The 12,385-nt window shown below is 31.1% G+C and overlaps 1 protein-coding gene across 2 annotated transcripts in view; it reads right to left on the bottom strand.

Moving 5' to 3' along the window:
• Positions 1 to 12,385, bottom strand: part of LOC108906287 (forkhead box protein P1) — a 161,630-nt gene that overhangs the window by 138,059 nt on the left and 11,186 nt on the right. For both annotated transcript variants that reach the window (XM_018709511.2, XM_018709510.2), the window contains exon 2: positions 3,525 to 3,635. Coding sequence is in view for 1 of the 2 variants with exons in the window: in XM_018709510.2 (XP_018565026.1) it covers positions 3,525 to 3,635 (111 nt within the window). In the remaining variant the exon portion in view is untranslated. The remainder of the gene's footprint in view (positions 1 to 3,524; positions 3,636 to 12,385) is intronic.

The raw sequence follows: 12,385 nt of genomic DNA, 5'->3' as shown, positions 1-12,385 counted from the left end.
TTATTATTGTTTCTTTTTGATAAATATTTATAAACATTTCAAGGACGTATTCAGTTGATAAGAAATGTTTGTGTGATATCCATTTTCAACTAAAATGTAGCAAATTATCTATTAAATGTTCGATTAAAAATAAGTGTACAATTTATTTCGCATCAACGTTATTGAATTAAATATTAGAGAAATGAACAGTGTGCAATGTTTTTCTTATGAAATTTTTAATTCCATATTTTCTGTTAAAGGTACGTATTTTCATTGTGATTAAAAACATTGAAGACGATTATTAATTATTCCTCGTGTAAATGTTCAAGTTGGGGCCATGAGAGATCAGCCAACAGATGTATATTAAAGTAAATTAAATGCTCCAACAGAAATGTTTATATTGGCAGGATACACAGCAACAAAAACAACCCTTTAGGGCAAACCATTTTTTCAGAATCCTTCGAACAGGTTTTATATTTAATCTGGAGGAAATAAAGAGTTGAAAACTTAACAAACAATTTAGAAACGGAAAATCGATAAAAAATGAAACTGGTAGATCCAATAGCCCGAGGGGACCTTCCCAATGTACGCCTGTGCCTAATTCTCGATGTAAATTCCCTCCCTTGTTTGTTGTTTACACCATAATAGTATCATAATAAGTTCGACGTTTTCGGAAGTACGAAGAGACAAGCTTTGTTTGTGCCAAAGATTTAAAACATAGGGGCGCACATTTATTGCTCTCCGGCTCAGGGTTTTACCCTTTTAATTCTGTTTTATTGCGAAAATACGTTCAAACTTTTCATCGATGTCTTTTTATTTATAATTTTTCGTTTGTGACCGCCAACGCTGTTAATAGCAAAACACACGAAACTGAAACAAACATTTGTCTACCAAGTCGACCCATGACAATTAATATGGGTCAATCCATTTGAAAAAAAAAGTTTTTCGACTCGTTAAGATTATTAAATGTAGGTCTCACTATTTCCGAGTCTGAATAACGTACACGTTTTGCTCACAGTGACAAGAGTAATTTATACCAAGACGAACTGTGAAAACTGCAGGTTTCTAATAGTTTCGAATTTGAAGGTTTAGTGAATTTGACAATTTGGGGAGCGTGTATCGAATAGTTGAGTAACAGCAACGATTCATTTAATTCAGAATAACACCATTATTTCCAAAGTTTTCTTGATCTTCAAAGTGTGAAAATTCTGCCCGGGAAAGTTCCCCTACAAGTTTATACTGAATATTTTATAAGTTATAAAGTTGGAAAAAGAATGTTTACACTCCGTAAAATCTAAACACAGAGGATTATGTTAATTCGATATTTATTTTTACGTAACATGGTAACAAGTGCTAGCGAGATAAATTCGCAATCACATTAATTTTATGTATTATTCACATGTCAACAATAAACACCGCTGGTACATGAAATACGTTTAAACTTTTAAAACAGGAGAGCATTAATGTGTGACTTCATTGCCCATATTTCTCTAACTTACAAGAATAAAAAATGCCATTTCGACAAGAATGAAATATTGAACACTGTTAGTACAGGGTGATTCACAAATGGTGACCAAAAATGAAACCTCGTACTCTTCGGTGAATTTTAAGGGGAGTCTTTCCTATAAAGTTTTTATCTAGGACGCTTCGTTAAAAAGATACAGGGTGTTAAACTTATAAAAATATTTTTTATTTTTTTAAATAATTTAAAAACTAGTAAGTGAAATAATTTGAAATTTATGTAAACATTGTCCAAACTCTGAGCGCTTTTCTTAAAATTTACATTCTCCAGTGGCGGAGATACAGGATATCGGTGACATATTTTTCTAAATAAAATAGTACGTCACTGCTATACGGTAACAACCATGATATTTTCGGATTAGTCTTTCAATTTTCTACAAAATTACTACTCTCTTATGTTTTTCAAAAAAATCTTGATTTTCGAGTAAATCTTAAAAAACGAACTGAGAACACACTTCGATATTCGAATACAATGCTTTTTAAAATTACATGGTGGGCTGCGATAGCAACTTTGACATTCTGAGCAGTTAGAAGAAAGAATAAATAATGCTTTTCATCAGATTCAAGCAACAGTAAATTTCAAACAAATTACATTTTCGTGGAAATGGAGGTATTTTTGAGCATTTACTCAAATAAAATCATTAAAATGATGAATAATGTTATTAATTTCTTTATTCGAATAAATAACCGAATGATTAGTGCTTGTCATGTCATTTAAGTAAAAGTGTTTTCTATTGGTTTTTTAAGTTTTACTCGAAAATCAGGCTTTTTTCAAAAAACAGTAATTTGTAGAAAATTGAGACAAATCCGAAAATATCAAGGTTGTTACCGTAAAGCAGAGGCGTACTATTTTATTTAGAAAAAAGCTTCAGATTTTGGATAATGTTTACATAAATACATGTGCCCAATTTCAAATTATTTCACTTACTTGTTTTTAAATTATCAAAAAAAACTAAAATATGTTTTGAAGTTTAACACCCTGTATCTTTTTAACGAAGCGTCCTAGATAAAAACTTTATAGGACAGATTCCCCTTAAAATTCACCAAAGAACACAAGGTTTCATTTTTGGTCATCATTTGTGAATCGCCCTGTATATTGTAGATTTTTTTTTAAATTCGTTAACGTCACGAAAGTGTACGTCGCGGAGGATATACGTACAAATGTACTACAAATATATAGATAACTATAAAAAAGATAACGGACTAGATAACCGCAAAATAAATAGGAATAATTATGACGTAGCACAATATGTTCTGCTCATTATCTTGGAATATAAGAATACAAACACAAAAACAAGTTATGGCGTAACTGCAGAATCATAGTTCAAATATCCTTAATTTAGTTGCTGGACATTTACTTTTGTAACACCCGAAGGGCGCCACTTTTAGTATATCATAATTTTATAAAAAATACGGGGTGTCCCAAAATAGTACATGGGGCATCAGCGGATTCTACACACTAAAATATTATGATTTAACCACACTTACCTTAGTTCAAAAGTTGATACTTAAAAAATTACAGTGCGTCAAAGAGAAAAACTGTTTTTATTATTTTTAAAAGTGCCGCAAGTGGCGCCATCTAATAAGTAACAGCAACGTTATGACGGATTTGAATTCGTCATCTCGGAGAACCTTTAGAACTTTTAGAAAAGTAAGTTTGGTTAAATCGTAATATTTTAGTATGTAGAATCCACTGTTGCTCCATGTACCATTACCTATGGGACACCCTGTATATTTAGACTTGTACATAGCCTTCATAAATGATTACAAGTTAGATTTCGGTAAAATTTAAAAATTATTAAAATAATAAGATCAAGATCACATTAAAACGCAAAATTCTGCTTCACCGGCTGTAATTGTTGTAATTTTTGACGGAACGCCATGATTTAGGGATTTTTAACTGACAGTACCAGCCCTGCAATGTTGTGTACGATACTAGATGTTTCTGAAATGTTTTAAAAGAATAGTTTTTCGTTATTTAAACCACATCTAAATTTTTTACATTTTAAAAAAGCAAAACTTACACTATATCTAGAATGCCTGATTGTGGGTGGCCAAGGGCTAGTAGCTGCTGAAAAGTGATTCTTTGTGGTCCATCCAACAGCACTTTCAAAGGGAACGTCGCCGATATGGCCCTGTAATGAAAATAAATTAAAAACGTAATTATTTTCATAAACAAAAATTATTATTAAAATTTTGGAAGTATACAGGATGATAATGAAATACTCTGCCAAACCTCAATGGTGCATTCTACGTCACAAACTAATAAAATGAGTTCAAAGTGTCCGAAAATGGTTCGTTTTCGAAACACTGTTGAAATTTAAAAAAATTGCGACAATGATTTTTAGGATTTTTAATTTTCTGAATTTTCTTACCCCCAAAAAAAATAAATAAAATTGCTACGGCGACGTTGTATTTAGAATTGTATTCCAAACATTTTTTTTATGAAACAAATAGTTTTCGATGTATTCAATTAAATCACAGGCTTATTTTATTTACTGACGCATGTTCATCAGGACTTTTTTTTATTGATTTGTGACACTTAAATTTCGTACAGTATATCATTAACACCCTGTATATATAAGTATACACGCAGAAAAATGCTCGTAAAGCAATTATTATTAAATTTATAACTGTGGTGGCGCCCTTTAGGAATAAAACTCGTTCCCACTTGTTAGACAACAAATCTAGCGCCACAATTTTCTTGATATTCATTCGATATCGATCGTTCGTTTGTTAATTCATATACAACCACAAAAGCAATCAAAACCACCAGTACAAAAACAAATACTTAAGTCGGTACTATTGAGAAATTGTGAAAGATTCTCTGATAACTTGCTTCTGTCGAGGACACAGATAGAGGTAATGTCGTAGTTGCAAATAATTTTCCATGTCCACGCACACGTTACTCCTCATTTCGGAAATCGGCCTAGCCTAGTATCGGTACAATCAACCAGTCTGAGCATGGTAGAGCGGGACGGGAATAGAACGTAGACATCGATTATCATTGTGTATGTGACGTTTATTGTTGATAGACGTCTGTTTACCCTTTGACTATATCGTTTGGGTGTCGATAATTGTCTGTAAGTGCCCTTCGCATCGAGGGCTTTTCTGAGCACCGTAAATGGTCCCCGTTAATCTCGAAATCACCCGCCATTTTTTTTATATATTATATAAATGTTTTACTTCCATTTTTGGGTAAACAGTTTTTGTACCTAAATGTTGAAAAGAAATGCAATAAAATTACAACAATTGCCAGCAATAACATGAAATGTAAATTCACAATTATAAAGTGACTGTAATATTTTGGAAAATCGCTTTCGCCCTCAATAGGATTTTACATTTAAGAAAGATTCAAAACTTTTTTAAATGTCCGAAACTACTCAAAAAAGAAGTAATTTTATACTGAAATTTTACCGTTGTAGATATAATAAAAATATTTAAGTAATATTACAGTGAAGACGATTGTATGAATCATACAATCGTATCATACAGTTTGATACTGCAATACAATAAAATTACAACAACTAAAATAAGTAACATGTTCAAATTCTGTAAAATTACATTCCATATGTTACATTTAAACTAGATTAAAAACTTGTAATTTTATATTGCAATTTTACCGTTGTATCTATAATGTTTAATAATAAAAATATTTAAGTAATATTACAGTGAAGACGATTGTATGATACTGCAATACAATAAAATTACAAAAACTAAAATAAGTAACATGTTACCAGCAATGCAATAAGATTCTCTTTTAAATTGTGTAAAATTATATTCGATATTTTACATTTAAACTAGATTAAAAACTTCTATAAATGTTTCAAACTGCTCAAGGAAGATGTAATTTTATACTGCAATTTTACCATTGTATGTATAACGTATAATAGTAAAAATATTTAAGTAATATTACCGTGAAGACGATTGTATGATACAGCAATACAATAAAATTACAACTATAATAAGTAACATGTTACCAGCAATATAATAAAATTCTCTTTCAAATTCTGTAAAATTACATTCGATATTTTACATTTAAACTAGATTAAAAACTTCTATAAATGTTTCAAACTGCTCAAGAAAGATGTAATTTTATACTGCAATTTTACAATTGTATGTATAATGTATAATAGTAAAAATATTTAAGTAATATTACAATGAAGACAATTGTATGATACTATGATGCAATAAAATTACAACAACTACAATAAGTAACATGTTACCAGCAATACAATAAAATTCCCTTTTAAATTGTGTAAAATTACATTCGATATGTTACATTTAAACTAGATTAAATACTTCTATAAATGTTTCAAACTGCTCAAGGAAGATGTAATTTTATACTGCAATTTTATCGTTGTAAATGTATAATAGTAAAAATATTTAAGTAATATTACAGTGAAGACGATTGTATGATACTGCAATACAATAAAATTACAACAACTAAAATAAGTAACATGTTACCAGCAATACAATAAAATTCTCTTTTAAATTCTGTAAAATTACATTCGATATTTTACATTTAAACTAGATTGAAAACTTCTATAAATGTTTCAAACTGCTCAAGGAAGATGTAATTTTATATTGTAATTTTACCGTTGTATGTATAATGTATAATAGTAAAAATATTTAAGTAATATTACAGTGAAGACGTGTATGATACTGCAATACAATAAAATTACAACAACTGAAATAAGTAACATGTTACCAGCAATACAATAAAATTCTCTTCAAATTGTGTAAAATTACATTCGATATTTTACATTTAAACTAGATTAAAAACATCTATAAATGTTCCAAGCTGCTCAAGGAGGATGTAATTTTATACTGTAAAATTACAGTTGTATGTATAATTGTATAATTAGAAGTAAGTATATAAAAATGATTAAATTAATTAAGTAATTTTGCAATTTGACCAAATGCGGCAATTCCGGTGTAAGATTGTATGGAAAATAACTGAAACTGATAGAAAAATGTATACCCACTGTAAATGGTTGTAAAATTACATTTATATATGTAATGTAAACGTAAAATTACTTCATAATTTTTACTGCATTTTTTGAAAGGCACTGTAGTTACAAATCTCTTGTAAAAAATTTTAAACTTTTATCACTACCTATTGTATATATGTTGTGATCTTATCGGCCTATTTTTAGTCTGTAGGTTAATATTTAATTATAGATATAGGTACAGTTCATTTAATATCTAAAAAATGTATATGTAGTTGCTAGTAGTTATTAATAAATCTGTATTAATATCTTAATGCGTTTACTGACGAGCATAATTTAATGGTTTTATAAATTTAGCATTTATTAAATACTACATTGATAATTTTATATTTTAATCAGTAATTGTGTTAATTAATTTGTAACAGTTACAATAAAAAAAAAACATTGCCAAACAGCGATTCTGCAAAAAAAAATAAAATTATTTTTAATTTCTGGTTTATAAGTAGGAGTAAACAATACTGAATTTTGTAATATTACACAATAGATATTGATCGATGTACGAAGTAACAATAGAGTGCCTAGACAAATATGTGCGGTTAAAATGAAGGGTAGTCCGTCTTCCGAAATGGAAATTTCCTTAGTTTTCCGAGCAATAAAGAAAAATTAATGTTGTGTGCGATGCCTCACCATTAAATAAAAATATATAGAGGAAGGCTAAAGTCATTATCTCTTTTGCACATATTTAAACATAATTCTCGTAAATTAAGAGACAGGAAGGGTTCGCACAATCTTATTTCCATGGCATCCTCTGTTTTTGGTTGGTTAATTTGAAACATACCGATAGGTCAACCCCACGAGGGGCACACGAATTATACGGGTAAAATTTCAGACTACTCAGCCATGAGAAAGGGCGGGGTGCAGTAAGCAGCGTTATCAGAGTTGCTATGTTTTTATTTTCCGGTTACAACGGACGATATATGCGACAGCGGGGAAACTATAAAAAATATTAGAACTGCCTAGACTCTATAAAAATGTGTTTAGATTAGTTCTAAAGGTTATTTAGAACTCGTAGGGCGGTCCGGTGAATAATAATATGCCGCCCCCTCCTCCACACACGTCTACGGCTATGGCGTATTCCTTGCGATTAGAATGAGGGGTGGAAATAGTATTAGATCGCACAAAATAAAATTTATATTTAAAAAATGAAAAAGTATGTTTTTCCAGTGGCGTGTTACAATTTTTTGGGAAATATCTAAGAATGTTTCATATCTACGTCACTGGTTTGAGTAGCGACTTAATTTTTTCACGTTTATGTAGCAAGGGGCTTTTATTTTTACTTACCCTGTCAATTTCTCTATTTTGATGGTTAAAATTCTAGACACCCTGTAGACGAAAGAAAGGGCGCGGTACGTTATTGTACTGGCGATTAGCGATGCTATTAGCGAATCCAAATTCGAGTGACTTTCGAGCGTAAGTCCGTCAGCAGGTTCTAAATATTTGACAGGGCGATCTCGCAGTAAATGAAATTGAAATATATTTTTCAACTAAATGCAATGCCCCGTATAAATTTCCTCCTTCCAGCTCTCCCAACATTATAAAATATAAACCTTAAGTTTGCGGCCCGATCTATTTTTCTCGCGCCGGGATTGTTTTGCTCTTCCTTTTCCCCGCTATAACCTGACTCTTTATCAAGTAAACTGCACGCCCTTGCAAATTTTCTTCGTTTTGACTCCGTTAAATATTTCAGCTTTTGCGTGATGTACGACTGTCTTCATCTTTCGGCTCGTTTTTTTGTTTAGAAGTTCTCGCGAACGTAAGACGAATTATGCGGAAATACTATTTTTCCACCGCAATATGCGGAAATATTATTATTCGAAGGTTTCTCATTGAGACCGTTGGTTTATCTAAATTTATATGAATTTCGTATAACCATTATCGTTATCGTCATATGGAAAGCGCGCTATTTATTATTTATAAAGTTGACTCCGTTTAGTATTAAGTAACATACACGAGCGTTTAAAAATCAAACGTTACTTATATCATCCTGATTTATTGACTCCTTAATCAGTCAAAGTTATGTACCTAAAAAAAACATAATATACATTCAGTATAAATAACATTATAAAACACAGTTAATAAGATAAAATTAATAAAATATAAATACCTAATGCAAAATAAACTTTTTAATAGCAGCTCCTTTAGTTTGCTTTTTAAAAATGTAATTCCTAATTTTTTATCAACCCAGGAAGATGGTTGTATAATTTTAGACATACAGGGTGTCCCTGGCAATATTTCTACAGGGTGTTCTATGTCGAAAAAGATTTACTTTTTCCTTATATAAACGTGGGTCAAGGAAGTTATAGCCACTTAAAGGGGCCACTTAGACTTGCCAGATCCCCGTGGTACATCTTCGGGCTCCAGTTTTTTTTTTTTTTTTAGGATCGATTTATTCGAAAACAATTTGACAAATTTATGAAATTTGGTAACTAGCTTAATTCTTACGTGCTCAGTCCGCTACTAAAACGAAATTTACAAATTTTTATCACATACGTTCCAACACTGGGGTGGGGGGGGGGTAAAATTTACCATAACTTTTTTAAGCTTTGACTTTTTTGACTTTTGACCGAAGAGTATGAAATTCACAGTTTTTTAGTAAAAATAGGTACGCTTGGTTCAGATTGGTAGAATGTTTTTGTCCAAAATCCGTTTAAAAATAATGTTACATGTGTTAATCACCAGAAATCGAAATTGTCAATATTTTCTATCGTAACAGGTTGTGAAGACCAATTGACAGTTCAGTTATTTACTTTCATACTTTTCAGTGAAAAGTCAAAAAAATCAAAACATAAAAAGTTATGGTATGGTATGGTCGCTGTAAAAGTTTTGACCGCTAAAAGGGGAAGGTAACCGGAGAAATGTACCACCCACTATATCGATTTGACTAAAGGTTTAAGAAATAATACGCGATAATAGTTCAGATAAATGTACCAAATTTTAACGCGATCAGTAAAGGGTTCTGAAGTTATGAAATTAGTTTTATTTTTGACAACTTTGAAGGCCTGTAACTCAAAAACCAAACATTTTTTATTTAACATTTTTTCGTAGATCGTATTTATCGTCGTGAATACGCAGTCAAACGCGAAATTTGCGGACGCCCTGTGTATATTTTGTGATATAAGGTGGTCCGTTTCTTTGTTTAAATTTCGTGAAAGTAAATAAATAATTTTATTTTGTTTCGGGCCAGGTTGCGTATCAGATCGGTTTGGATTTCAACGGTCGCCACAGACACCACACGATTTCGATAAACAGTGTTTATGTACACCGTCCACATAAAATGGCAAAAGCTGTTTTCTAAGTAAATAACAAAATACCAATAAGCTAAAAGACAATACTAAATCCAACAGTTGTTTATTTTTACTAATAGCTAATGGCGGTAATAATAATTGTTATTATAAGGCTGTGTCACTGCGGCTTATTTGTTATTTAAGACATTAGTTTTTGTTTAATGGTCAATAAACGAATACTAGTTATGTTCAATAAAATTTCTTATTTCTTCTAAAACAAATATTAACTCTGGCATTTTATGTGGTTAAATGGGTCTTCATTTAATACAAATACGTCTCCCCTCAATTTAAAATAAAAAAACATTAAAAAGATAAAAGGAACACCGCAATGGGAAAGTTTATATTTATATTTATAATACGCAGCAAATGTTTGTCACTCTACAAATATTCATACGTGGATTTCTATTTTTTTTTTCCTAGGAGAAATCTCAGTTGGCCACGATAACCCGTAAACGTTCCTCAATATTACTATTTTCGCCATCGCAATAAGAAGGATTTTCAGACTTCGCAAACATAATATCGACATCTCTATGGAACGCCAAAAATACGCCACAATGAAGATTAAAAATATTTTTACCAACTACCGGAATCCACGTATCAGAAGTGGGATAATTTTTGCTTTTTATGATTCTCTTTATACAACGCGATTTCTAAATTAATGACACAGCCTCACCACGTTGCTTCGCTTAGTCGCTAGATGGCGTGATAAAAAAATTTAGAGCTTTCCAAAACCGATTTAAATAAAATTTGATATGTTTGTGTCACTTGTCATTTTTTGATGTAGAAGTAAGCAAATATGCTCATATTTTTTGTTGATGACATGATTTTACTGTAGTCATAATAACATTTTGAAGAATCCAGAGGCTTTCAATCTAACATTATCTCTTGAATTAAAAAAAATATAATTGCAATTAACATAAAATATCACATATTAGAATTCCCGAGACGCACCTGTGTCGGTTTATCACACTGTATATCGATATACATAGATGTTTTTAAGACTCATTGTTTACGTGAGTTGTACATTTTGTAGTTTTGTAGTCATAAACACATTTTTTATTTATTTAATTAATATGTCAAACACTTCGATTGTCACGTAAATTTTACACTAATGGGACTAATATCGGGCACACATACGCAGGAAAATATGAGCGAAATAAAATTTTATTTGCAAATTGATGGATTTGCCGTTCTGATTAGCGAAACTGTAACAAAGTCTTAGTTGTAAGGTGATAATTAGTGTCTCGAAGAATATTACACATCGGGCACACATTTCCTGATTTTTTTTAGAAGTTTCAGTAACCTTATCAGTAAATCTGAGAATTTAATGTCCATTGATATTTAAATTCGACATGCCTACATTTATTTATACAACCAATTTAGTGATTATACTGATTACCGGCTAATTCGTACAACTTAAAACATATGCAATAATTTTAGGTATGACAAATATGTTTAGATGATGTATTTTTAACATCAGCACTTCTGCTAGCTTAGTAAATAATTTGTAACTCTCTTTCTATAAATAAACAACAATTATACGAGACTATCAGAAGCATGTAAAATAATGATTACTGTGCACAATGCAACTCAAAGCACTTAACAGAAGGTGAAACATGACGGCATTTTTTTAGTGTTAAATAAAAATAATAATAGTGTTCACTTTTTCGAAACATTATATAAAATTAATTGTTTGTAATAGATATTCTGCCATGACTTTTCCAGTTTTCTGTACTACAAAATAATCACAGAGCTATTAAAAATCGCTAAAAGATCTTAGATTAACCGTTATTAAAGTTAATATTGCACATGATTTTCGGATGCCTTGTGATGATAACAATAATTAAACTTAAAAAATGAGGCAAACGCTTTCATACTACATACATATTACAATCTATTCTCTATATGACCTCTCATTTCAAGACACATATCCAATCTTTGTGGACTGCTTTATTAACATTTCACCGTTTAACTCATTACAAGCGTTTGTGATATCTCGCGAAGGTGTTTTGTAAACCTTATTTTTTTAAAACCCCCCATAAAAAAATCGAGGTGTGTTAGATCTGGAAACTTTCCGGGCCATTGAATAAAATTGCCGCACAATCCTGGCCTTGTGGGGTGGAACCCCATCGTGCTGAAACCGTAGGTTTTTCCTTAGCTGCAAAGGCATATTCTCCAGAAGTGCAAGAAGTTTTTCTTGTAGGAAATTTCTCACGCTGTTCAATGTATAGTCATAAAAATAAGGCCCAATTAAATGCCTACCGATGATGCCGCACCATATATTTACTCTAAAATGGCCTTGGTTCTGGATTTACAATGTGGGGATTTTCAATGGACCATTACTGACAAACCGACTTTCGTCCGTCCAAAAAACGTGCGGAAGAAGGTTCTGATCAACAGTTTCTACATTTAGTACAATTTGAGCTATAAAATTAAGTCTGTTTTCAATGTGACGCCCAGGCAAATACCTCAAATTGTGAATTTTGTAGTCATGATACCCATTGGTCTTTAAAATTCAATTCCCGGCTAGCCTGCCGTATAGAATTTCGTGGATTTTGTTACAGTCTAGCTGTATTAACATTGTTTCTT

This window comes from Anoplophora glabripennis, unplaced genomic scaffold (genome assembly GCF_000390285.2).
Source record: "Anoplophora glabripennis isolate ALB-LARVAE unplaced genomic scaffold, Agla_2.0 scaffold32, whole genome shotgun sequence".
Classification (NCBI taxonomy): domain Eukaryota; kingdom Metazoa; phylum Arthropoda; class Insecta; order Coleoptera; family Cerambycidae; genus Anoplophora; species Anoplophora glabripennis.
The sequence above is the reverse complement of the archived record's forward strand: the minus strand, read 5'-3'. Positions and strand labels throughout refer to the sequence as shown.